At 42.0% G+C, this 26,592-nt stretch overlaps 3 protein-coding genes across 6 annotated transcripts; all 3 read left to right on the forward strand.

Moving 5' to 3' along the window:
* Positions 1–1,658: 1,658 nt before the first annotated feature.
* Positions 1,659–5,865, forward strand: prps1b (phosphoribosyl pyrophosphate synthetase 1B). Of its 2 annotated transcripts, none has more exons than XM_040119524.1 (7): positions 1,659–1,811; positions 2,259–2,448; positions 3,154–3,252; positions 3,523–3,647; positions 3,850–4,023; positions 4,244–4,403; positions 4,687–5,865. In XM_040119524.1, exons 1-7 carry the CDS (start codon positions 1,690–1,692, stop codon positions 4,777–4,779), a joined length of 963 nt encoding a protein of 320 aa, XP_039975458.1. In that variant the 5' UTR covers positions 1,659–1,689; the 3' UTR covers positions 4,780–5,865. The 2 variants fall into 2 exon arrangements, with proteins under 2 accessions (XP_039975458.1, XP_039975459.1); XM_040119525.1 differs by having other exon boundaries at positions 2,259–2,442.
* Positions 5,866–6,857: 992 nt separating this feature from the next.
* LOC120785518 (solute carrier family 25 member 53-like) lies at positions 6,858–8,503 on the forward strand. Its single transcript, XM_040120297.1, has one exon. The coding sequence runs from the start codon at positions 6,888–6,890 to the stop codon at positions 7,767–7,769; it is 882 nt and encodes a 293-aa protein (XP_039976231.1). The 5' UTR covers positions 6,858–6,887; the 3' UTR covers positions 7,770–8,503.
* Positions 8,504–14,399: 5,896 nt separating this feature from the next.
* On the forward strand, positions 14,400–26,266 carry zgc:66447 (SLAIN motif-containing protein-like). 3 transcript variants are annotated; one of them, XM_040120166.1, is made up of 9 exons: positions 14,400–14,729; positions 15,285–15,961; positions 19,019–19,155; positions 19,979–20,101; positions 22,379–22,519; positions 22,821–23,150; positions 23,291–23,434; positions 24,844–25,141; positions 25,232–26,266. In XM_040120166.1, the coding sequence occupies exons 2-9, from the start codon at positions 15,294–15,296 to the stop codon at positions 25,284–25,286; spliced, it is 1,896 nt and encodes a 631-aa protein (XP_039976100.1). In that variant the 5' UTR covers positions 14,400–14,729; positions 15,285–15,293; the 3' UTR covers positions 25,287–26,266. The 3 variants fall into 3 exon arrangements, with proteins under 3 accessions (XP_039976100.1, XP_039976101.1, XP_039976099.1); XM_040120167.1 differs by lacking the exon at positions 14,400–14,729 and adding an exon at positions 14,750–14,845; XM_040120165.1 differs by lacking the exon at positions 14,400–14,729 and adding an exon at positions 14,971–15,145.
* Positions 26,267–26,592: the final 326 nt, after the last annotated feature.

The following is a 26,592-nucleotide window of genomic DNA, read 5'->3' on the forward strand; positions in this document are numbered from 1 at the left end:
GTCGTCACTGTGGTCTTCTGTCTGTGTACAAAGTTAACTCATGTTTTAAAAGCAATAAAGTATATTATATAAACTCTTTCAGAGAATTTGGAAATGACATTGTATGCAGAAAACTTGCATTATTAACAGGGTGTCCATTAGAATGACTTCAAACAAAGGGTGTCATGTGAGATAAATTAAGATAAATTACCTGGAAAAGTCTCTCTCGCAGGTTCTTACTGCTGTATTTGCTTGCAAACCTCACTGACTTGACACAACACCAATGGTTGACAGTAAAATGGTTCTGTGTTTTTGACAGTTAAGATAGGTTTATTTAAAATTATTTTTTTCTGTGTTATTCGTATTAATGATAAACATTTGAAAAGCAGATTGAAGCTGAGCCAACCAACCCGAGGGCCTCTTTGAAAAAAAACACTGCAGCGAAGTTATGTTCAGTTACAAAAAAAAAAAGATATTCCAGTTAAATTACAACTGTCCGTGGTTGTTAGAGATCTACAGTGTAACACCCATAATTTTACACACTAGTCAAACCTCAATATACGGTAATATTCCACTGTAATAGTAATTCGTTTATTCACAGCAGACATTTTGTCATGTCAGAGTAGGAAAAGCAAAGGCGTAAATAATAAAATTAGTGTTGGCTGAATTCTATTTAGCTGCTTCGGTTACAAGGTCCTTGTATTGTGCATGCTGGCTCACTGTCACGGCTTAATGGGACACTAGAATTAGACAGAGCAATTGTTAATGTTATTAGTAACCCCCGGTGCTTCTCCTACTGTGTCAACAAGTGACATGTCGACTCTGAAAAGAGCCTATAATGTTAAACTAGCAGTGCTGTTCCTTAAATGTAGATTTCATTCTTACCTTTTTCAGAGACTGCATTTTGTTGATGCTCATTTGTTATAGTCCCTAAGTACACCATGCTGTAACCTGAGGTCCTGAAGGGAGTGCCAGGCACACGTCTGCCAGAAAAAGATTAGATTAAGACCATGACTACACCACTGGTATGTGTAGTTCTGTTATCTCTCCACCTAGAGTATGGACAGGCTAAATATTATCGTTATTATCATTTCTTTATTGATCATATCCAACACCAAAAAATCTAAGACAGAGCCAGTATGCGCAAGGTGAGGTTGAATGTTCACATTTGCAGAGGGCCTACAATCGATATTGAGGCTCAGAGGAGACACGTCAACGGTTTACAGACATTAAAGTTACTTTGAAGCCACTATACATGCTTTTTATAAAACAATTTGGGAAATTGATCCATTATTCGGGGCGATAAAATGTAAACCCCTAGAAAAATAGGGCAGTTAAAACTCGGTTTATCTGTAGAGCTACATTTTTACCTCACTTTTTACGGCAGTTAGTTGACATGCGTACGCTGGTGTTTCTAAGGATCTACCCGGCTCGGCGCGCTCGCGTGCCCCCGTTCTTCGCGCTGCTGGCCGCAGTGACGTAGGCGAAAGCGTGCGCGCCGCCACGAGAGGGAGAGTCACACGCGTGATGTGTGGGACATAATGGTGGATAGGTAGGGAACACACTTTAGCTCTGTAAGAGTAGCTCATCGGCTGTTGACCGGTTTCCAGTTGCCGTCTCGGACTCCTCGATCCGTCTCGCTCGACAGCTGCTCGCCGCCCGCCGCCGCTGCCCCTCTCGGACTGAAGGACAGCCTGGACCGCAACAAAAATGCCCAATATCAAAATATTCAGCGGTAGCTCGCATCCGGACCTGTCTCAGAAAATAGCAGACCGCCTGGGTCTCGAGCTGGGGAAGGTTGTCACGAAGAAATTTAGCAACCAAGAAACATGGTGAGTTGTCATTTGTCGTGGCCGCTGTTACAGAAGCTAATAATCCGAGGTGTGCCCCGTACGCAAATGTTGTAGCCTAGCGACATGTATTGAATTAGAAACGTGGTGTCACGGTGAAATTGCCGCGCAGTGTTGTCAGGAACTTGTAGTCCACGCATGGCTGACAACTCATGCTAACTAACGACCAGTCTGCTCATTCTGAGCAAAGAAATCCACCTGACTTCCGTCAGTAAATTGAAGCTATAATGTCAGATCACATATCCTAATGATACTGTCATTTTCTGACTCAGCATCCTTCCGTGTCCCCCAGTTTAACCCTTGTGCAGATCACATCACATGTAGACACAAGCCATTGTTTACTCTGTCTCATCTATCTCCTACCTGCCATGGTGTGTTAGCTCCATGGCACTAAGTGCTGTTTGTCTTGTCACTTCTGTCCTCTGCTAGCGTCGAGATAGGGGAGAGCGTACGTGGGGAAGACGTCTACATTGTGCAGAGTGGCTGTGGGGAGATCAATGACAATTTGATGGAGCTGCTGATCATGATCAACGCCTGCAAGATTGCCTCGGCCTCCAGAGTCACAGCTGTCATCCCCTGCTTTCCGTATGCCCGGCAAGACAAGAAGGACAAGGTGGGGGTGAGGGATATCTGTCTAATTACTTCTGTCATGCCATTTGCCATCCAGCGTCATGACAAGAAGCCTGCAGCCATGTTGCTCAACAAAGACTTGACAAGGCATATTTACTTTCTTTTAAGTTTGTTTTTCCTCTCCCTCATTCTGTATGCTTTGCTGAATCAACTCAGTTCCCATCCCATTCATCCCTGTGTTACTTACTCTCATTCCAACATTTTGATCATGTTGCATGAATGGAATGTTTTGCATGTTTAACAACCAAATGTAAGCCTTTATTAATCAGTAGGAATGGAGGGGGGGTCTTTTGATATTGTGATGCATGTCTGTTATATAACATTCAGTGCTATATTTTTATTGTATTAAAAGCGATCACACAGCTGGGCCAAACATTCATCCTGAACATATTTAACTCTTTAGCAAGATGTAAACTGAATGCCTCTTTCCGCTTAGCATTCGTATGTACATGCTGGTGATTTTTGCATATCACCTTTCCCAGTATATGTTAAATAGTGAGTGAAAGTATCAGTGGTCATAAACACAATATTGTCACGTTAAAAATATTGAGATCTAGAGTCAAAAAGATTCATCTCTGACTGTTTATAATTTTACTGAATTGTTATGCTCTCAGTTAGGTGTTATTTTTAGAAATGAGCCTTGCTTGCCAGTTCACTTATTTCATGTGACTGAAGAGATCTATTTTCATTGCAGAGCCGCGCTCCTATTTCTGCCAAGTTGGTGGCCAACATGTTGTCAGTGTCCGGCGCAGACCACATAATTACCATGGACTTGCACGCCTCACAGATACAGGTGAGCAACAAATAAGCTGACCTAAACAGAAGTGCATCTTATTCACCATCCTGCCATTAATCAGTCCTTTGGGTAATATTTTTGGTTAGCATTCTAAACCCGTTTGTGCCTGATTTTGGAGAAGCCAAATTTTAAACCTGACTCTCCCAGCCTTATGTTTACATACATGTCAGCAAAGAAAGATACGACCCGTCCTTTGGTCCTTCCAGCAAGTAGCATTTGTTCAGCTCCCGTTGCCCCAGTCCACTTACCGGTTTTATCTTTTTCCAGGGATTCTTTGATATCCCCGTTGATAACTTGTATGCAGAGCCAGCCGTGCTGAAATGGATCAAAGAGAACATCCCTGAATGGAAAAACTGTATCATTGTTTCACCTGACGCAGGAGGAGCCAAGAGGTATGCCGCTTACCATAGGTGTTCTGCCCTTGAGCATAGCTTACCCTGACCATATCCCATCTAGAATGTACTTTAGATTAAATCTTTTGTTGATTTTACTTATCTCTGATAGGGCTCTAATTTGACGTGTACAATTGCAGTTTAATACACTTCAACATGCACACCAGCTCTAACTCATGGACATTATACTTTCCCTTTTCAGGGTCACCTCAATAGCCGACAGGCTGAATGTGGACTTTGCTCTTATTCACAAGGAGAGGAAAAAAGCAAATGAGGTAGACCGCATGGTTCTCGTCGGAGATGTGACAGATCGGGTCGCCATTCTGGTTGATGACATGGCTGACACGTGTGGCACAATCTGCCATGCTGCTGACAAGTAAGCCCCTTTAGTTGCCTTTCGCGGTAAATAGATCTGGAACTTTTACAGCATAACAAAAGATATGACCACAGGCAAGTGGGCTACTGTGGTTACTATGGTCCTGACCTCAAACTAACTTAGAGAGACCATTACTGAATTCCATTTAGAGACCACTGTTCCAGAATATATCCAGTGATGTGGAGATCTGTAATGCATTATACTGTTTTTTTCCCCTTAGACTAATTTCTGCCGGTGCCACCAAGGTGTATGCCATCCTAACCCATGGCATCTTCTCTGGCCCAGCTATCTCACGCATCAACAATGCCTGCTTTGAAGCTGTGGTAGTCACTAATACAATCCCTCAGGAGGAGAAGATGAAACATTGTCCCAAAATACAGGTCAGGATACAGCACTTTCCTTGGTTATTGTAAGGTTGCAATTGTTTATTGTGATTGGGTTTTTTGTGTATGTCAAAAAAAACAATGTAATTATATAAAAAGGGGCTATATGCAGAATGATATGAAGTAAACACGCAAATCTTCAGTTTCGAGGAAGCTAGTATTGTTGGGAAGCTTTTTTTTTAACTCGGTAGAAGACTTATATAGAGTCATTAATGCTCTGTCAGTAAATAAAATATCCAGTCTAACTACTTTCCTAACTTACCATCTTCTCTGCCTGCAGGTTATTGACATCTCCATGATTCTTGCAGAGGCCATCCGTAGAACTCACAACGGCGAGTCTGTGTCGTACCTGTTCAGCCATGTCCCCTTGTAACAAATGGTTTTTACCATCAATATGTGTCCTGTTACACCAAATAAGAGAAGAGGGAAATCCCCAACCCAATCGCAACCATTAGCAAAGATGTTCAGCTAACTGTGGAAAACAAAAAAGAATGAACTGTCATGTCTGTTACCAATGCTGACCCCACTCACATGAGTTCCTTCCCCCTTTAGCAGTGACCCTGGGGCACCAAAGAAATGGCAGATTACCAATTTAGGCCAGCTTATTTATTGTACATGGATAAATAAGAGTTTATCCACTGTGAACTTTGCCCCCCTTTGTTGACATCTACATACAGAGTTTCTCCTGACCATGACTGACTCCAGGAGTCATTTCAATCTGCTGTCAAAGAGCTTGGATAAATATCCCTGGCAGACTCCAGTGGTCAGGAGAAGCATCTGGCATATAAAGCTGTTACAGTGCTTTTTTTTTGTTACTATGAACGAGTGTAGGTTTTCATGTCGCTCTTATATCCTCAGCTGTTTGAAAGATTATAATGAAGTGAATGTGTTTTGAACTAGTTTACGGTGCCACTGAAGCTCCACTCAACCAAGAGTGCCTCAACAGTCTGAAATGAAATTACTTTTTCCTCCAGATCCCCCACCCCCCCCACCCCCAACACCATCTCCATCCCCCTCTTATTTTGTTTATGCTTAGTTTCTCACTGGATGAAGAGCTTACATGTGTCTCATCAGGCTGTAGAAGATGTTTTGGGATGTTTCGTTCAACTCTTGAGGTGCCTTCATTGAGTGGGGTTTGCCCAGTGTCCGGGGTTTGCCCAGTGTCCAGGGTTTACCCTTTGAGGTTCTATGTTGAAGATCTTTCTATAGAGAAGCTGTTTGGTTTTTAGCTTGGGGTCTCTGCAGGCTGGAGCTTCCTTCAGAAATGTTCACCTGCTTTTTTTTTTGTTTTGTTTTGTTTTGTTTGTTTTGTTTTTGTTTTTTTCTTAATATCTGGAGGAAGGATTTGTCATCAATGTGCATATTCCAAACCTTTGTGTTTACTTTTTCAGTAGGATTAATGTGCCAGTTATCTGAGGGTGCGTTCTTAATAAAATTGAATATGCATAAAATCTTAAAAGTGGCATTTGTATTGTTATTTGTTATTAATTGATCATAAGTTTATAACTTAATTCTATGAATGTATTTTTTGGGGGGGAAATTTGGTGGGCCTTGCAACCTTGAGGGAGCTGACATCCATGGTGGTGTGTATTTCATAGGCTTGTTCGGGTAAATTTTTTTTAGACTCAGCATTTTGGGCATTGAATAAAGGAATCATTATTAAGTTTTTGGCAGGATGGAGGAGGCACTGAAACAGCGTTTTGACCTTTAATTTTGGCAAATATTTAAGACAATAAAACTGAACAGTTGACTTTTAAAATAAAATAAGTAAAATTCAAATATTTAGAACTCTCATCTTTATCTTTTCTGTTTTTGAATTTATAGAATTTGGTATTTCTAAAATCCCGCCAACGGCGCTGATGACGACTCGGCTTGGGATTATTAATAATTTGCAGTTGTATAAAACGGCAGTTATGGTTTCACATGGGGCACGCCCTTGTTCCGGAGATAGAAAAGAACATTGATTGATGGGCAAAACAACCAATCGCCGACCACATGACGTAGCCCGTCTTGACCAATAGTTATTATAGAAGAGGCGGGCCAACCATAGACGGCGGACCGGCAGGTTAATGCTAAGTGCACTGTGTTTTCATATAATCGCCGTAAATCGTCCTGAAAAGATTTGACAGTTATATTTTCGTATTCGGATAGAGGCGGGTGGGAAAACGTGTTGTCACCGCAACTGGACGAATAACCAGAAATTACTTCTCTCTACGTGCAGTGTTGTTTTCAGTTTCCAACAGTGCACGGAGGAAAATCAAAGTAGACACTACGCGATACATTTACTGTTTTTGCAGCCTGGCGACATATGAGGTAAGTGAATATCATTGTCTTAAATGTTTATGATCACACACCATAAGTTATTTCAGTTTAATTTCTTTTGCTGTGATATTCCAACCTTTGATCTTTTTTAATTTCTGGATTTACAGTTTCACTGTAACATTCCAGGATCTTGTGCGAGCCTGACAGAGTAGCTCCAGTATGACAGGAATTCCTGATCATAAACAAGATAATGAGGACCTTAGGCACTCCATGGTTCGTTTCCAGAGCTACTTGCATGGCGGGACATCCAGCTTGCTGTCCGCCATCCCCACCCTCATCGTCTTTCCTGTCTACAAGACTGTCTTCCGGCAGCAAATCCACAACAGCCCAGTCCACCAGGCAGTGGGGCAGCTCTACAAAGAGGGGCCTGTGAAGCTCTACAGGGGTGTGGCCCCACCATTGCTGATGAGGACTCTGAATGGCACGCTGCTGTTTGGCCTGCAGGACACCCTCCTCCACCAACTCTCCCTGTCATCCCAAAATGTCATCTCCACCTCTGCCCTGCCTGCTCTGGCTGGGTTTGGTGCAGGTGTGGTAGAAGCAGTGGTTTTCACCCCATTCGAGCGCGTCCAAAACCTACTGCAGAACGGCCGGAACGACCATCAACTACCCACCCTGAAGAGTGTTCTGGTCAGGCTGCGGGCACAGAGGCTGGCCTTAGGGTACTACAGGGCCTTTCTGCCCATCACAGCCCGCAATGCTCTCGGCAGCTCCCTCTACTTTGGCCTCAAGGGGCCCATATGCGCTGTTGTGGCGGGACAGGGGCTCTCTCCAGTGGCCTCCTCCTTCATCTCAGGGACGCTGACCTCCATGGCAATCAGCTTGGCTCTGTACCCACTCTCTGTGCTCGTGGCAAACATGCAGGCACAGGCGGGAGGAGAGGGGAAAGGGGTCGTGGCTTGTTGGAGGATGCTGTGGAAATCTCGGCAGCAGAGTGTGGCTCTGCTGTACCGAGGAGGCTCCCTCGTTATTTTGAGATCGTGCATCACATGGGGAATCACCACTGCTATCTATGACAGGCAGGAGAAACGTTCAGCCTGAGGAGACACAGAGGTCATCTCTATTGGATATCAAAATGACAAGTTGAAAATAGTCTTTTTAAATTGCTTTTAATATGCATTACTGTAGAATGCTCCCTTGAAAAGTCCCCCAGACCCCACCTCCTGTTTGTGCAGGTGCTTCGACCAGTCAGCAGGAGTCCTGCAGCCACAAGGATACGATCCATCATCTGGTTCAAACCAACAAACACAACGCACAAGCAAGGTGAAAGCACCACTGCCAGGTTTTAAGCCCCGATCTCTGAGGTAGTGGGCAAGTATTTAATTTATAATGAGCCAAAGTTGTTTGTAAACTAGAAATATAAATATGGTGCTAGTGGTTTTCTTTGTCTAAAAGGGGAACTTCACCTGAACCTGAAAGTCAGTTTACTTGCCATGGGAAGTACTACAGCCTGTGAAAGCAGTTGTATAATTTGTTCTGTGGCTTTGGAGGAGCTTTTTCTTCTATTAGAATCTCAGGCATTTTTGCTTTTATTAACATAGTAGAAAGTAGACATGACAGCGAGTGAGGGGAAAGAGATTGGGGATGGCATCCAACAAAGGTCACTAGCCCAGAGTTTCCTAAAGTCTGATGATCCTGTCCTGATTATCTCAACTTCGACTTGATGACTACAACTTTATAACAGAAAGCCTGCAAAACAATTTGATTTCCTTGGTTGTGGACATGGTTATTTATATAGCACTGTGACACTCATCCAAGCTGTAAACTGCCTCTCGCCCAGTGTGGGACAACACTACTTTTTTTTTTTTTTTTTTTTTTGCAAAGTGCATTAATAAAAATAATCTTATTCATCATACCCTGAAGTAGTTCCTATTATGTATTGACTGTCCACAACACTATTCTAATGGGTTTTTTTGTCAAATCGTGTAATATCATAAGCAGTCCACTAGATGGTAGTTGCGTTGCAAATTCAAAACATGAAATCATCGTAATCAACCACAATGGGAGCTCAGTGCGCTGACTGGTGGCACAGTGGCTGCTGCGGCTACAGGAAGGAAGGAGTGATTCATATGACTATAACATCTGGGGCAGGAATGGACAACAATGCCCAAGGAGCAGCCTATAATATCTCTGGGAAGTCAGGCATCACGCGTGTCCAATTGAAATCCTTCCCGTGAGCTGCGGGAGCCAATGAGAGACAGAGTACGGGTGTCCGTGTTGGCGTGCAGGATGGCGCGTTGGCTCTATTTAAACCGCTGGCCTCGCACGGATTGCACAGACGCATCTTACCTGTAGAGGACATTTCCGCGGCGCACCCCTGCACCAGGTAAATTTGTTCTGAATTGTCTCTGTTTGTCAGGCTTTCAAAAAGGAAACAAGACAATTGCAAGGCAACGTAGTGCGAACATCATAATTAATTTTAAGACGTTTTTTTTTTTTCTACGTAGCAAAGGGTTATAGGTGTATTTGTGCAGTATTTCTGGTAGAGCCCATGCAGCCATGCCACTGCAGTTAATGATCACTCCGTTATACTGCGAGGCGTGTACAGGTACCTGGCGGCGCTGCATTCCTCCGCAAGCCAGCAGCCTCACTGCATGTGGGACTGGTTCACGACTTAACGCCGCTTCTCCAAGCAAATCCGCCTCCTTACCTTGATGTAGAACATAAAACGCACCATCATGCATGCTGAGCACGGCGGGGGGGGCGCGCGCACTCTGTGGCTAGGTGTGGACGGTGTGATAACGTTATACCCGGCAAAGCCCCAAAAGCAATCGCCGCATTGGATTTCTCCAACACTTCGGTGCTGTAGGCAGAATAAACTGTACAAGAAACATGGTCGTTTAGCTTAAGTCTTATCTTGTGGGGGGGGGGAGATCTTTTTGTCTTAATCAAACTTTTTCTCTCTCTTTAATGACCACACATAAATACAAATCAGTGTCCAAGAACAGTATGTGTCTGTCTAATCAAGTCCCTCTTGTGGAATTGATGACTTGTAAATAATAATACAGTGAAACCTGACTCCACATCAGGGTTGTTTTGTTCATTGTGGAAAGGGGGGTTATATAGTAAGTACATGTTGTTTCTTGTGACTGGGTTACATAATTCCAGAGATCAGCCCAGTGCTGTTTTTTTAATAACTGAGGCGGGACTTGGTTTGTGTACTTGTATCAGCATGTACTGCAGACTTGAGTGATGAAATGATAATGGGATCGTGCTCTCTCATGCATTCTTTTACCATTTTTCTCACGCCCTCCTAACAGTCATTTTTGCCTGCTCTCCCTCTTTGTCCCCTAGAGTTCTTCAAACATGAGCGACAATAATCCCGTCAATCAGGAGGTGGAGCAGTTTAACAGGCAGAAGCTTAGGAAGACTAGCACGGCAGAAAAAAATCATCTTCCAACCAAGGAGGGTAGGTGTTTAAGAGAAAAGAGGTGTGCTCTTAACAAAAATCGATCTCATCTGCCCCGTATCCAGGTTTTGCCATAGCTTTAGCCCCTTGCTCTCCTTGTTCAAGGTAAGGTCCTCCCTGTCTGATATTATGAACGACAAGTGCAAACATTGCTTTACTGATTAACTAGAGATAACAACCCTGCTACCTGTGACCTCGCCCTTGTTCTCCTTAATGCCAACCCGTTCAGAAGGAACACCTAACCCCACCCCCATCAGCTGAGTTTATTATAAAATTTCTTCAAGTTGTTGTCACTTGACCGAGGAATGTATAATGAGGCCCCGGAAGATGGACTATACAGTCAATCCTACACTGCTTCAGCACAACGCGGGTCCTATCTTTATTCATTTCAAAGTTGATTTTCACTCCCGTGCCACACCCTGACACATGCTGTACATTGCTGCAGAAAACAGACATTGCATAAAAGGGGCAGTCCATGGATCTTACACGTGAAGTGAAATTTAATTCTCGTGAGAAGTACTACGCAGAATGTGAAGACAATTGTATAATGTTTTCTGTGGCCCAGAATGGAGTTTTCTAAATCTGAGGAGATAGCACCACTGATATCCTAGTGATGTCACCAGGGTTATCTCAGTTTGGGCATGAAGGCGACAAATTTGTAACAGGGAGCCTGTGTTACAAATGGAGTCTGGTATGTAAAAGGTGTGGGAAGTTATCGGGCAGGCATTTATTGAATTAAAAAACTGCCCCTGAGTTGCTTTATGGGAAGTGTAGGTGCCTTGCTCCATGCTAGCGACTTAAATTGAGGTTCTCTGTTTCTGCAGCTTTGATTTTGAAAGTTCATTCTCATTGCGTCTCTTCCGAAGTTTCCCAGCTTTGTGGATGTGCACCGCTAAATTGCTAGAGAGCCTCTTTAATTATTTGCTGCCCAGTCATTACACACCTAATTAATTTAACTGAGAGAGACTTGATCTATGAGTGGAAGTTCTGGCAGCTTAGTAGTAACGGAGCTAAACTCATGAGTGGAACCATCTGTCTCACCAGCTGCTGCATTGACAAATCTTACCCTAACATCTAAAGTATTTGACACTGATGCTTTAGATTGTGATTTGTTCTGTGCCATGTGTGTCAGAGTTGTGGTCTAAAATTGATTAACATGGGATTGTAATTTTTAAACAGTATTCTATCAGTTTGTTTTCTTGTCCTGACAACATTGCAGGACTTTTTTAAATCTGCAGATGCAGATTGATCACCTAATTTGTGTCTGTCTTATAATTACACAGAAATTGAAGAGGAGAAGAAATCCATGAAAGAGAAGTAACCGAGACACACCTGCCATGATTAATCTCCTTCACACCTGCCCTGTTACCTGCTCCCCCTCCAATTAGGTCCAACATCTCCACATCTGCCTCTGTTTTCTGTACCACCATGTTTTTTAGAAATGTTGTTTGGGTTGGTGCTATGGGGAAAGATTTTTCTGTAATCCCAAGTAAATTAATTCAGTGGATGTATTTTATTCTTTTTCCATGCAGTTTAGAAAGGGCTAAACTGAGAGACAAAGATTTGACAGGGTTTAGGTTTTTAAAAAAGGAGAAAACTCGAACAGTTGTATCAGTGGAAATCCATCAAGTACTGCATTGTTAACAATACTCTAAGTATGCCTGTAAATGGTACCATTCAGGAAATGTTCTGAAAAATAACGCATAAGATGATATTTTGGTTCTAATAAAAATCGATGCATCAAAAACATGTTTTGCTTTAGTTTGTATTTGTCAAACTGTCTTGCTAAACCAACCTGTCTACATATTTGAATAGATTTCACCAGGACAACATTGTTTCCAATGTATGCTGGACATGAGTGGCAAACAAAAATGAAAATAGTTACATTTAACACTCAGTTACTTTCAAGCTCAGTATTTGCAACATGTTTCCTACACAGGCCTCAAGCTGGGTGTAACACTGCTGCTTCAGTAGTTAGAAAGGAAAGTTAGAGCAATTGGAGTATATTGAATGGTCTGAGTTGACTGATATTTTAGCAGTGCCAATCGTCTGCTCTCTACAGCTGTCCAGTCACGTGAGTGTATTATTTCAGCCTTATGCAAGAAATATGAAATTGCAACATGAAAGTGATGCTGAGAAAAGAAAATATGAGAAAAAGTTCTGTAAGTTAAATAACTGAGTCATAAAAAGTATAATTTATTGAACTCTCAGATTTTCAACATTAAAAGTCACGAGGTTTGAGGTAGAATTTATTGTGATTCTCTTCATATACAGTGCTCAGTATACAGGGGGATAAAAATTACAGTGTTTCCATACTCTATTATGCACAACAAAGAAACAAAACATGTATAAAAGTGGTCTTAAAGTCAGTTTCTATTTCCAGTTATTCTAGTTTATGAACATGCATTTTCAGTTTGCCTTGTCTGCTCATGAGCTACATATTTGGACTCATTTTCAAATGGTTGAATGAACCTAACTCACCCACTGAAAACATCCTCCATCTAGATTTAAAACAGGTTTAAGCCTGCTGAAGAAAAGAGAGCAGATCAGCTGCAGGTGTTGGCACATTCCAGATTGCCCACATGAAATGCGATTTTACGTTGGGAAAGGGAGTTTTAATGTCTGAATTTAGGTTTAGTTTCCATATGCGGGGCCTTCATATTGGCTGTTTTGATGCAGGCAATTAATAGCGACATGTCCACATAAACCCTTGGTCTTTGTTGTACAAATGTGCATTGGAGAGCCCATACTGAAGAAGGAAAAATGCATCTCATGGATCAGTGACTGAGCATGTTTTTTTCCCTGCTCAGACTATATGTGTTGATTGCTTAAGATAGAGCATGCTGTGTTTTTCTGCCACAAGCCTGTTGAAGCATGCTCACACAGCAGCATGCAAGTACTTGAGGGCAAAGACACACCATCTAACTGGCTTTGGTTGGAATTTAGTAACCAAAATTATGAAGAGTTATACGGATTTACAATTTCCCTTCAGTTGTAAGGAAGCCTGTGAGAGATGTAAAACAAATGACTTTTAAAGGGAACGACAGCTTTGACGAATCTCCAAAAAGGGATGGCATGCATGTTATTTTCTTTTCCGGTCATCTTTCAGGATCAGGCTTTCTGTGCACTATGACAATCGCAATTGCAGCACAAGAAGAGAGGGATAAGATAAGGAAACAACTATGTGATAGGAGGTAGACACAGATCATGTTCAGTGTGTTTCAAACCACTGTGGAGCCACATCCTGAAAAACCAAAACTTTCACATGATATATGCTTTAGTATTGCACTGTCACAGGGCTGCAGCTTACTTACTGTCCCACCCGTATTTTTATTCTCCTCTGTGTATAATTCACGTCATCTCTGCATCAAAATTTTACACTCTCCTTCCTTAACATCACCTTGTCCGACAAAAATATAAACCTAAAATAGTCTATACTTGAAGGGGGTGTTATCTGTACTTTATGTACTGTATCCGTCCACCTTCTGTACAGCATAAGACCAATGAAGACAAATTTAAGAAAACAAGAGATTAACTGATTTGTTGCCTTTATTTGTATCATAACTTAGTATTTTCATTTCTTTAGCAGTCTCACTTTGGCATATATGTATACATAGACAAAGTGAAGTCCAGCATATGTAAGTAAGTCTACATGACTGGCCTGTGCTCACCACAGGGGTTCAGATTTCGGGGCCCCCGAACTGGTCCTATCCAAATGTGAAGTCCTGGAATCATCATCACCTTTTAATAGCAAATAGACTTTTGAATAAAAATGACCAGTGATGTTTCTCTTTGTTAATGTTATGACAAAGAGAGAACATTTTGTAAATTCCTGGACTTTTCTTTTTCTTTTTGGGGGTTAAAGAGTTCACTCAAGTAGTATCCAGGGCATATTTTCAATATTGTTTGTGAAAGATTTGAAATATTTGCTGCTGAGACTTCTTCCTCTTCTCCAGTACAATGGGTTGGGTAAAATATTAATTGTAGTTCTCAAAGCATAAAAAATTTGATTGAAAGAACTCAACGTTGAAGCTTTTTCTAAGAATCAGTGTCCCATTCAATTATTCTTTCTATCTATATATTGAAGAATGACTGCCACTCTCCACTGTCACTAGTCATTGCAGATAAACTATTTATGGGTTGCTTACTTTTAATACAATGGTGTGTTGCACCATTGTGTAAACAGCGACCCCCAATGGCTACAATAGAGATTACATAAAGATGTCCCTGCAGTACCACATATCCATCGTGGGGGGCGCCAAATACCAGTGAAACCCCCGTAGGGGGGAGGGGCGAGCGCTGCTGCGGGTCTGTTCGGTGGGCCAACTGAAGTCCATCAACAAGCTAGTTAGCAGCGAGCGAAGTGGTGAGCGCTATCAACGGTGCTGTAGCGACAAGAGAATGGACTAGCTAACTGAGAGTTATCCCGGTGTCTTGACGATCATTATCAAGCTGTGGGCCATTCCAGGTGGTCGTAATTAGCGGCTCCATTCATGCGGTCGCTGGTGCGCAGGGGAGTTTGAGCTCTGAGTGGCGGGTAAGCTCAGTCATCAGCTCGCTGGGACAACGGGGACAACACGGCTCACTCACCGGTACGACTGTTTTGCTAATAACATGCTAACCGAGCTAAGATTAAGGGGGAGTGTTAAAACATACATGTATGGCTTGATATTTTACAGAGCAACCGCTGCAGTTTTACATATTAGAGGTAAATTTAGTGGTGTATAACACCCTTATGTAGCTAGCTTTTTGCCACGGTAATTACAGTTGCAGAGTTAGCAACGTAACGACGAGGGGGAAAAAAAGTGATCGACGTCATGTAAATACAAGTGATTGTTAGCTGAAACTGGCTTGTTAACGCACCAGTGGCGCCTTTATACTTAGAGCTACTTGTGTGATTACGACCAAAAGCTTTGCATGTGGTTGAAGTAGCTAGGGAATCCTAACTTCCATGGTGTGGTTTATCCAGCGTTGAGTTGCTATGCATTGCTGGCAAGATAGACTGATGGTGTGTTACGTGAAACATAAAGTGAATAAGCTAGTAGTCATATCAAGCTTGAGCCAGTACGTTTTTTTTGAGTGTGTGTTGTTCACTAACCAGCTGCTCTTTTATTGTCACGTGTAAATGTTGCTCTCTCTCCTAACAGAGTAGGAGCATGGTGGTCCCGGACAGTGCCAGCGTGGTCCCCCAGCCTGATAATGGCAGTCCCACTGGCGTCACGGAGAGCTCCAAGTCCGGGTGCGAGGAGGAAGAGGAGGGGGGTCAAGACCTGGCAGGGGTGGAGCTGGAGGAGGTCCGAAAGCTGCAGGAGCTTGTTCGTAGGCTGGAGGTCCAGAATGAGACTCTGCGCAACAGGGGGAGCAAGACTATCATCCACAGAGGTGCCAGCAGCAACAGCAACCTCCAGGCAGCTGCCATTATCAATGAGAGGCTGACTTGTGAAGGGTTGACCGACTCCCACCTCAGGTTGGAACACAGTGGTGAGCTGGGCAGCACAGACTTTGAGCTGTCACCCCCACAGGACAGCAGCAGCAGTGAGGAGATGTCCCCTCTGCCTTTGGCCAATAGGCTGGAGGAAGAGGATGAGGATGAAGAGGAAGAGGAGGATCAGGGTCCGTGTGGGGGCTTTCTCACCTTGACCTGCAGCAACGGAGCAGGAGAGACCCAGGGGCATATCCAGACACCGGAGAGCCCCTCTCAGGAAAGTTATGAGTCAGAGACACTTGCAGAGAGCGACTCAGGGGTGGACCAAACTGCACTGGATGAGGTGGATGTCTTAGATTTGGAGGATGAGTGTGCAGAAGTAGAGGACGAGGACAGCTGGTATGTTTCAGCAGCTGTACCGTGTATCCCTTTTATGTTTGTGTCACCCAACATATAGTTAAAATACATGTGGTTAGAGCAGAAGCCTTGGTTAGGCATTGACGCCTTTCAAAATGTGAGGCCTAATACCATTATATACATATACAGCAAAAAATGCCAGCTTCAGTGGAAGTTACATGAATGCCACATTTAAAGTTGCCTGTTAAGTTCGCTTGTGTATAGGTAGGGGAGCCCCTTCAGCCAGATGATTCACTTGTGCTCTTTTATTTTGATTGATTTTAAAGTTTATCATTCCCCCACAGGGCAGTGACTAAGTACTGTAGCACTAGGTTATTTGGATTTAAAACTAGACTCAACTCTGGGCTGACACAGAAACTTTTTTTTTTTTTTTTTCCCTTATCCACAGAAACACGGTGTCTTGTACTTTTAACCTCTGCTTGACAGTGGCAAACATGTAACCATGAGGACATGATGAGATGTTAGTGAAGGAGAAGAGACAGAAGAAAGACTAAGGTGATGTGGAGGCGGCAAAAGGAACAGCATCCTGTGTGATTACTTTCAGAAGCAGTTGGAGTGAATACAAGAGTGAGAAGCTGCTGCTTCTTAAACCTGACTATTTACTATCTGGCCTAGGTAGACAGAAGGCATGACATATCTGCTACCTGTTTGGCAGGTTATCTTGAAAACAAAGGAGGGGCTATTTTATTCATAGCTGTCTAATTGAAACACAAATAAAAATGCTGCAGTTACCAGAAGTGTTCAGTTGTGCTGGAGAAAAGCAGTTTAACAAAAATAATTTTAAAATATTTATTATTATTATTATTATTATTATTATTGACTTGACATAAATCTGCATACCCTAAGATTTGTTACACAATGTACTAAGGATCAACAAAGCCATATCTGTATTAGCCAATTCCTAAATGCAGGTCAGGATGAAGCTTGTAAAAAAACAGTATTATTTTCAAACAACATGAACATTGCCCATTTCCTCCAAATTAATTGGCAGAATATAATTCCCTAAAAGGAATAGTAATAGAAGGCTAATTATTAATAATCCATGCTAATTTTATGCCAGAGATCGGTCTAGATGTGTTTGTTTATGCTGTGCGTGTTGCATTGCCTAAAACAGGTACCATATTGTGTTCCCGGTGGCTACTTCAGCAGCTCAGCCATGAAGCTTAACAGCCAGTCCATTCATGGCTTATTTTTCAGTTTCCCGTCATTAGCAATACCATATGTGCTTTGTGAGGTTATCATAGCCAAAACATCCAGTAATCCTAACGACAACATAATCTGATCTGCTCTGTGCTGGATGCTGCTGCAAGGCTAAACTGCTTTGGGTGGGATTGCACTGCATGTGATCCGAGGGCCCCCCTGTGTGACCAGTCTGCAGCAGACACAGAAACGCTGGCAGCAACTGTGGGATTTCTCATTATAGGTTTTTGTTTTGTAGAATCAAGATTGTACAAGAGAATAAATAAGCCTCCTAATAGCACGCAATCTAAGATCAGAAAAAGACAGTATTCTTGCGCTGGATCCCAACTTTATTAGACTGGAATGGCAATGTTTCAGCCCTACCAAGTCAAATCGGACTTTCCTTACAAATGTCTATATTCTCCTCAAGCTGACATAGCTGATGAAACTTATCCATCCACAGTTTTTTATAATACATTTTATAATACCCTTTTTTACAATAACTATAGGGTTAATTTAAAGTTGTTATAGAATTACCTCACTATTTCTACTATTATTTAAATACTAGAAAGGTTGGGTGTAGCAGTAATGTTTTTGGGAACTACAGTTGAAGAGCCATGTCTTCCGTGAATGGCAACAACCAACTACCAACCTGTGGCCGAAACTCTGGTGTGAATGGATCATACGCAGGCAGGGTTTGTTCACTCCCCACAGAGAGAAGCTGTGCTCTCTGGTAGGTTGTGTGACCTGAATATTGCTCTCTATATTGTTTCTCATTCCAGGGGGAAATGGGTCCTTTTGTGTTTGCCCAATGGGAAGATAATTTGTAGTTGATTGGTCCAGAACCTGTCAGTCCGGGCCTTTTGTGTATCCAACTCAAAGGATCAGCCCATGTGACCACCACTTCAAAGCTTGTGGTGAACTAATGGCTGCTTGCCCTCACTAGGGTAACATTGGACATGTTGCAGAGGAAGCATCAACAACAAGTGTTGATTTCAGATGGTGGCTTCAGTGTTTGATTTCAGTTGGCTGGCACACTGGTCCTTCATAGATGCGACTAAAGGTTTCTCTTGCAGTGAAATGTAATGCACACTGATAGCTGCACATGTAAGACATTGCACTTTGGTTATTGGGTCATCTATCTACATCCCTAGTAATCCACTAAATTTAAAATTCTCTCCATTTTGTCTGTCTTTGAACTTGTGCACACCAAAAGTTTTTTTAAGTTTGTCCACCTTACTGTGGATGTAGTCAGTGTGGTCTGCTTTTACATGAACTAGGTTGAGCCTGATATGTTAAGGGGAATAGATGAGGCACACGTAGAATGAGGATTGGACCAGGTTGAGTCTGATAAGGATGTTTAAAGAATTACTTTGAATTACTTACTTAAACGTTTTGCTCACTCATTGTTTGGTCTGATTACATCATTTGCTTTTAATTACTACAAAACAGCGTGCTTGTTTGTTTGATTTGGGATCTTAGCTGTCAAAGTGTCCTTTTGCCAGAAAAACATTCAGTGGTTGGGCGTTAGCTTCTGCCTGTGCTAAGTCTATGTCATACAATGTGAAAAACATTCCTACTGTATATGGCATGTTCAGTACTATTAAGTGCATACCTTGCACTCCAGTGGTTCACACTAATCTCTACCTTGTTCATATTCAGATTGTCTGCTCTACACTTACTGGCAAACACCTTTGACAAGGATTTTTAATAAAAAGTAGACAAGGCTTACTTCTTAAGCCTTTTCCATACCTCAGTTTTCACATCTCTGTATTACTCCCAGTCCGTTTTATCCCTTGTTGCTGTTCTAATTTCCCGTAGTAATAATAATTTTTCCTCTCATCTGCCTCTTCTCTTCAGGTTGTATGTGTCTCCTAAAAAGCAAGTTGCAGATGCGGGCCCAGAGTCTCCATTGAAATGGTGTCGGCAGGTTCTTGACCACCGCAGCCCAGAGACAGAAATGGCTTGTCGAACCCTGATCAGCCGTTTGGACCAGAGTATGCTTTAACAAACATATATATATATACATTTTTGTATCGTACTGTTTGAAATGCCCTGACCAAAGTTTTTATTGATCCGCATTTTAATTAATTTCCTATATTAACCTTTTATGTGATCAATATTTCAGTCAATCACAGTGTTACCCTCTTCTGTGACTGTGCTGTATTCTTATTTACTGTTCCCCTCCACCGTGCGTGTGCATGCATCTGTGTGTTTTAGTTAAATGACAATGCCTGAGTACTCTCAGTGAATGCGTACATGGTTTGTATGTCTCTGCATGTGGACGGATGTTTGTGTCTGATCCAGCAGACCCCATTCATTATTTATCCTGCTCACAGCTCCTACTTCCTGCACACTGAGAACCTGAACAACAAAGTTATTCACACCATGGCTGAATGACTACGTGAAGTCACTGGCTGGGTTGAATTACCTTCCCCCCATGGGTCAGGTCTCCTTTTTAAACGGCATCACTGGGCCATGAAACTGCTCGGTGGCATAAAAAAAAGAAAACATATCATCCAAATTGAATTCAAGTTTTTGTTACCTATAGTATGTGTGAAAATATTTTGACGGTTTTTCTCAAAGCTCTTGTGTAAAGTGAAATTTACACTTACACCCACTATTACACTGAACATCAAACAATCTACGTATTGTATAAGGCTATAGTGTAAAACTTCATTCTATGGTGACATCTACTAGCATTTACACTAATCCCAACCTCACTTAGCTCTCAGTCACATCTCTCTCTTTGTCAACCTTTTTAAAGTGTGTTTATTCTTCTCTGAGAATATCTCATCTCTCGTCTCCTGTCCCCTGCAGCGTCTCGATGGAGGAACATGTACAGCAGTCCATCAGCAGAGGCATGCTCGGCAGGCTCAGGCCTGAACTCTCCCGGGTACCACAAATCAACTAACAAATCCCTACTAACCTGTGGCAGCTCAGGTATGGCATGACATTAACACACCGTGCTCCTTATTTTCTGCTCAACACAACAATTGGATTGACTTCAGTTATTGAAAAGATGTAGGTCAGTTGATATGTGTGTGCACTAATGCATCAACAGTGTTTTCTCAAGGATCTCATGGGTAGTATTTAAGGCATTTTTGCATGTTTTACCCAGTTTACTGTGTATCACATGTTCTGTACATTGCTACTAACCATTTTTCAAAACCTACCACAAGTTTTTTAGATTGATTCTTTTACTTTTACCAGGCAGTCATTGTTTACAATTAATTTTATTGCTGTATTACAATTAACAAAAAAAAAAAAAAGCTTTAAGTTTTATGAGAAAGGCAATACATCACAGTGAACATTGTGCACGCTCTGAATTTTCTGGAAAGTTCGGATATCCCAGACTAAATTGTTGTCTGTTGAACAGCACTGAATTCAGGAGGTTGTCAACAGACAATAAAGAACAATACTGTTAGTGAATATAGATGTCCTGAAAAGGCAAATAGGTATTTTGGATCTCTTACATTATAAAGGTTGCTGTTAGACTGCCTTCTCTCAAGTGACAGATGTTGCAATTTCTGCCCGGCACATGAACACATCACAAACGGATCTTTCCCATTCCGCCAAACTTTCAACTACGTCACTGTACAACAGTCACATAGGTTATTTTAAAATAAAAACAGACATAATACTCACTGTGATGAATTGTTTGTCTCAATCATGTTAACTTATTTTGAGTTGATCTTCATGTTTTATTGAAATGAATGGTAAATTAATGGTAAATGCCTGGCAGATACTTTGGGATACTTTGAAAGATGGTCAGCAATTATGTAAAGTATATGTGGTTTCTACCTAAGGGGATGGAAACAAGGGTAATTTGAAGGTCTGGCAATGCTAACCTGTGTGAAATATACTGTATAATGTTGGTGGCCTTGAATTTGTGGTGGTAATTGTTACCGTTACTTTGCACTCTTGTTATTTCTCACATTGTCTCACAACACCTGGCACTCGAATGTGCAAAGACCAACAATGCTTATGTTGTTGTGAAAACCCTGTAAATAACATAATATTTGCATGACCTTGTAATGCTTGGCTTGTGGGCGGTGACCCTATTTAATCCCAGACTTTTTACATAACCAAATGCCCCTGGATGGTGTTTTCATTTCCTGTTTGTCTCAGTCTGAGTGTTGAGCCTGTGTCGGACAGACACGCCTGGCAGGGGAACTTTGCATACAGCTTTTCTGGCCATCATCAGCAGCAGCATACAGTCCTTTCTAGACTGATGCTGCTGAACACGGCTGGAGTGAAGTTTGAGTAGAGAGAGATGTTAATTTAAACATACCAAATGTGATTTTAAAAAACAGAGCTGTTGTATTCTCAAATATTAGCTGGGTCTGTCTAATGCCTACTGTAAAATGCTTATCCACCTGGTGAACATTAAACCTAAAACTAAATTTGTCCGAATACAGGCAGCGCTACGTGTGTTAGCTGACTTTGGGTGAGTTATCCCTCATATACCCCAATATTTCCAAACTTTAAAAAAATAAAAAAAATAAATAAATATAAATATATATATATATATATGTATATGTATATGTATATGTATATATATATATACTTTTATCATCAGCATGTCGTGAAGTGCCTCTCTACTTAATTAACTTGCGGCAATCATACAGTTGTGATCAATCAATCCCTGTCTTCTGCTGAGCAGAGTATGACAGATCCCGTTCTAATCCTTCGCTCTCAATTTAGTAACCACAGAGGTGATGCCCTTACATTTTTCATACTCATTTTGTGGTTCGAAAGAGGAAGATTAATTAAGACAATATTTTATTTAAGCCTCATGTCCAATTTCAACTATCATTATACACAATGGCGCAAAACCCTGTCACTGTTTATTCTTAAGGGAATATCTAAATGTGTATTTTTAAAAATTAGATGAAATATGTGCTATTAGTCTGATAAGTCTTTTGAATAACCATGAAGATGCAGTGCCATTGTTGCCCTTATACGGGAGAGACCTCCAGCCATTATAACCTGGGTCCTGGTCACCCCCACACACAAACACATTTTTTTCCCTGACCTTTATTTGTTCAAACAAATCTCTTGGGCATTATTTTAGTACAAGCTCTTATTTGAGAGTTTAAGGAAAGTCTCTTTCCTATCAACACAGATGGAAATAAATTGCAGAGGTTGTGCTCAATGCTGCTGTGATTGGTGTGTGAGATGCAGTTCGTTGTAACGGGTATCCCACTGTTTTTGCAGGTGTCACAAGCATGCCCCCAGCCCTGAGCTCTCAGTCCTCTATAGACAGTGAGCTCAGCACATCAGATGACTCCATCTCTATGGGCTACAAGCTGCAGGATCTCACCGATGTCCAGATCATGGCTCGCCTACAGGAAGAGAGTGAGTAGGAGTGTGTCACATGGTGTGCCAGACATCACCTGTGATTGTCTCTCCAAACTCTAGACAATGGAGCACTGTAAATGACAGCAGATGACGTAAGAAACTAGACTGGCACAGTTAGCCTTAGTGCAAACATTTGTGTACCCCTCAGTAGGTCAGATATATAATTTGACTATTATTTTGAACATCTGCCTGGTTTTCTATGACTTTTTTTTTTTGTCAGCATGAATCTGTGTGTGTGCATTTGCATGGCTCCCTGGATATGCTGTTTCCTTTTTTAACTTTATATTTGTGCTGTCAGGTCTTAGGCAGGATTATGCTTCCAGCTCAGCGTCTGCATCGCGCCGTAGCTCCACAGCATCTCTTCAGTCTCTGCGCCGGGGTGGCACCTACAGTGACCAAGAATTTGACAGTTACAGCCTGGAAGACGAAGAGGATGAGTTCTGCTCCATGCCCCAGCGACGACATCACTTCACCCCCTCACCCTTAGGCTCACCCCGGTGCCTGTCTCCGTCCACCTCCAACCATGGTCAGGAATACGGCAGCCGACTCGGGGCCCCACGCACAAGAACACCCAGACGTTCTCTCCAGGGCCCCAGTGCAGAGCTGCTTAAATTTGCCAAGAGTGAGGGTAGGCTATAAGCAGGAATAATTCAGCATATATACACTAGGTTTTGAAGATCAGAGTGATGGTCATAGAGATTGTTGTTGCAGCAAAGTTGTGATGATGTGCATTCTGTTGTTGTTACATGTGTGTATGTGTGGTTCCAGAGGAGTTGAGGCACAGCATGCCTAATCTGGCCCCCCGCACCAGCCTACGTTCCCTGGAGGCAGTCAGAAACAGCCGCAGCATGGAGGCTAACCTCCAGAGCTCTGGCAACCGCATGTCCCACCTGACTCAATCCCCCTCCACAGGTAACCCTGCCCTCCTCACCTAGTTGGCACCACTCCTCCAATATAGTGACACCTGCATTTGTCTTGCACATGGCCCTCCCACTTTTATCCTACCACCTTATCTCCTCTTAACCTCTGCATGACCACAGGTAGGGTTCAACCGATATACAGGGAGATTCTTCTTAAAGGTACTGTGTGGAATATAGTGGTGCTATGGAGCAGTTTTTGAGTGGGTCCCCATTTTGCTTATATCGTGGACACACATGAAGACGCACATGCACACGTGGGTAACAATACACAGTCTCGGGAGTCTACAGATGGACAGATGCCGGTAATGCAGCAAAAAACCGCAGCAATGCATTAACAAAGGCTGGGTAGAAGAACACTGCTAGACAACAAAGATAGATTCAAACAATGCAGATTTCAAAATGATCAAAAAGGCTTAGAAAATGTTTTGCCAATTTTTTTGTCATTGAGAAGTAAATGTGCTCAGCGTGTTTGTCAGAAGCTTAAGAATACACGCAATGTGTTTTGATGAGTAATGCTGAATAATAACCAGAAATGTTGTTTGTTTTCAAGAAATCTCCACAGGTCACCTTTTTAATTATTTTAATTCAGGCTGCTAAGAGTCGGAACTTTGCTGATTTTTAAAGTTGAATAAAAATACATTAAAGAGTAATTTCTTATTAATAGAATATTGTTTGAGTAAATGTAAAGGTACAGAAAAAACAACAAAAGTGCCCTGATGGCTACTGTAAGCAAAAAACAGTAATGTTTACACACGTCCTGTGTTCTTCTGACTGTTAAACAAACAAATCTTATCCAATAAAAAGAAAAACTTATATAAGCAGAAAAATCACAAATGTAATTCATGTCATTAAATTCATTAATAAATGTTGTAAAAAATTCAACTTGTATATCTATCTAAGGTACATTGAAAAGCTGATATTACCCCCCCAAAAAAAAAAAAATCTAATATTGGTGTTGTATGTATTGATCTAACTATGACAGTCTATACTTAACCACACAAGTTATCATCTATAACTAACTTATACAATATATGGATCTCAGTTACTTGTAGTAGTTCCAAAAAGCATCCCAAATTTTGCCCCATTACTTCCCTGACCATTTGTCTTCCCTTCATACTCCAGGTAATGTATAGGTAACCCTCCTCACCCAAAACCATTTTTCTCTCCTGCTACATAATTATTCCACCACTTTGCTCCAAACGTATCCTTGATAATCCTGCACTGACCCTCCCAGGCCTGCCTAAAACTCCATATATGTCACAAATGGGGTTTGGATTTCAACTATAGCACAGATATTTAATTTTGTCTATTTTAACAATAGTTACTTGATTTTCTAACTTGTCTTAAAGAAACAATCTGGATTGAGGTCTGTTATACTGCTGTGCCTTTCTTCCAATCAAGGTATGGCTTGTAGTCGGCTGCGTAGCAATGGCCAGTCTCCACTCTCCCTGCGAACTCCAGTTAAAGCTGTCACTCCAGTGGGCTCCATAGCAGCTGGTCGTCAGCCTTCAAGAGGTCTGCCTGTCATCCAAGGACCACCTGCAGGGGGGGGCCGCAGAGTCCAGTCACCAGGCTCTGCAAATGGTGGAGCCTACATACCTGGGAGAGCCTCAGCTGGGGCGGGGAGGCCTTCTGTGTGCCGAGGACAGGCTGTGCCATCAGGATCCACCAGGAGTAAACTTTCACAGCCCCCCAGGAGGTTAGTCATGAAACACAAAGCTATTATCATTACAATTTGATACTTGGCCTCTTGCATAAATAAACACTAACTTCCGTTTTTATTGAATAGGTCTTTGGGCATGACCAAAATCTCAGATGAATCCTGGAAAGATGGCTGTTACTGAGTCTGGCCGGGGATGAAGGATGTTCACTGCTGCAACCCTCACCTTACCTCGCCCCATTACCTCTCAGAGTACAAAAAACACAACCACTGTGTCCACAAATGTGTCGTACAACCTCCCCCATTTTGGAACTGGAGCGCTGGGCTGCACTGGATTTGTAGTTAAGACTCATCTCTATCTCTCGCATGAAACATTGTCAACCCACACACAGAGAGGATGTGTAGGCAGACAAAAAAGGCACACATGCACACTCCATTTGTAATATGGACGAACTCTGAGCTTCCAGAAGATTTCTGTGTGTCAATTTTACTTATTTTTCTAATGTAATAGTGAAAAACTGCTGGAATACAAAGGGTTGTAATTACTGTTCTGTTAATGTAATTGATATGAAGAAAAATTTAAATGAAGATATTGCTGGTTTTTTCACTTTATGTGTGAGTTCCTACTAGATGAAGGTGCTGACTGTTGCATGCTTGGTTTTGTTTTTCCTTATCCCTTCAGCCTTTTCATCATTATGTAACTGCAATACGACAGATCTTCCATGTGTCCCATAATGATCTGTGTGAATTTTTGAACGTTTGACTGGTTCATAGTGAAAATTATCTTAGGTTTGTGTTGTATTTGTGTTTTGCTCTTTGCTTACACAGCAATGCAACTCCTGTAAACCACACTGCCCTTATGAATATTTGGGAAAAAAACAAGAAAAATATGGTTTGTGCCAAGGTGCATTTCAGCTGCAACACTTTCTAATTCCAGAAGTAATCTTGAGTCATTAAAGGTACTGTAAGCTACTGCGTTTTCCAGGCGTTTTTACTGCATATCTAGACGTGTATTTGAGTGTTTGCTTTTGGATACCACTGTAATAAAGAAAATGTTTATGCACGAAGGCCGTGTGCCTTAGCCTATGCACCCTCATGCAGAGTGCCTCTGAGAATTAGGAGCTGTAATGAAAAAGAATAATAAAGTCTACCCTGAAACTGCAATTGTATCCCTGCTTATTTTTAATCCATGCATGCCAAGCCGAGTTCTGTTTGCATCACCGGCTAATTGGTCACACTATGCAGACCCTCCGCAGCACAGGCAGTAGCAGCAGCAGTACCGTTATCTGCAGGATGTTTCCAGGGTGCATGGCCAAACGCTTCACAAATGAGTGCTCGACGCTACCCACCCCTTGTGACAAAATGGCCTACAGGCCTCATCTGCGCATACAAAGTCTGAGCGAACTGTCTGCAATCACATTAAAATTTTTATTTCTTTGTCTTATAATGTTTCGGCATTGCGTCTACGAGCAGAGCATAAATATGTCTCC

Source organism: Xiphias gladius, chromosome 23, assembly GCF_016859285.1.
Source record: "Xiphias gladius isolate SHS-SW01 ecotype Sanya breed wild chromosome 23, ASM1685928v1, whole genome shotgun sequence".
NCBI classification, from domain to species: domain Eukaryota; kingdom Metazoa; phylum Chordata; class Actinopteri; order Istiophoriformes; family Xiphiidae; genus Xiphias; species Xiphias gladius.

What these genes read in the sequence shown, in the direction of transcription:
- zgc:66447 (XM_040120165.1), top strand. Translation starts at nt 15,119, where the DNA reads ATGCATTGCTGGCAAGATAGACTGATG. An exon ending in GTAGAGGACGAGGACAGCTG is followed by an intron (nt 15,962 to 19,018) that starts GTATGTTTCAGC and finishes TCTTCTCTTCAG; the next exon opens with GTTGTATGTGTCTCCTAAAA. An exon ending in ACTAACCTGTGGCAGCTCAG is followed by an intron (nt 20,102 to 22,378) that starts GTATGGCATGAC and finishes CTGTTTTTGCAG; the next exon opens with GTGTCACAAGCATGCCCCCA.
- prps1b (XM_040119524.1), top strand. Translation starts at nt 1,690, where the DNA reads ATGCCCAATATCAAAATATTCAGCGGTAGCTCGCATCCGGACCTGTCT. An exon ending in ACAAGAAGGACAAGGTGGGG is followed by an intron (nt 2,449 to 3,153) that starts GTGAGGGATATC and finishes TTTTCATTGCAG; the next exon opens with AGCCGCGCTCCTATTTCTGC. An exon ending in AACATTGTCCCAAAATACAG is followed by an intron (nt 4,404 to 4,686) that starts GTCAGGATACAG and finishes CTCTGCCTGCAG; the next exon opens with GTTATTGACATCTCCATGAT.
- LOC120785518 (XM_040120297.1), top strand. Translation starts at nt 6,888, where the DNA reads ATGACAGGAATTCCTGATCATAAACAAGATAATGAGGACCTTAGGCAC.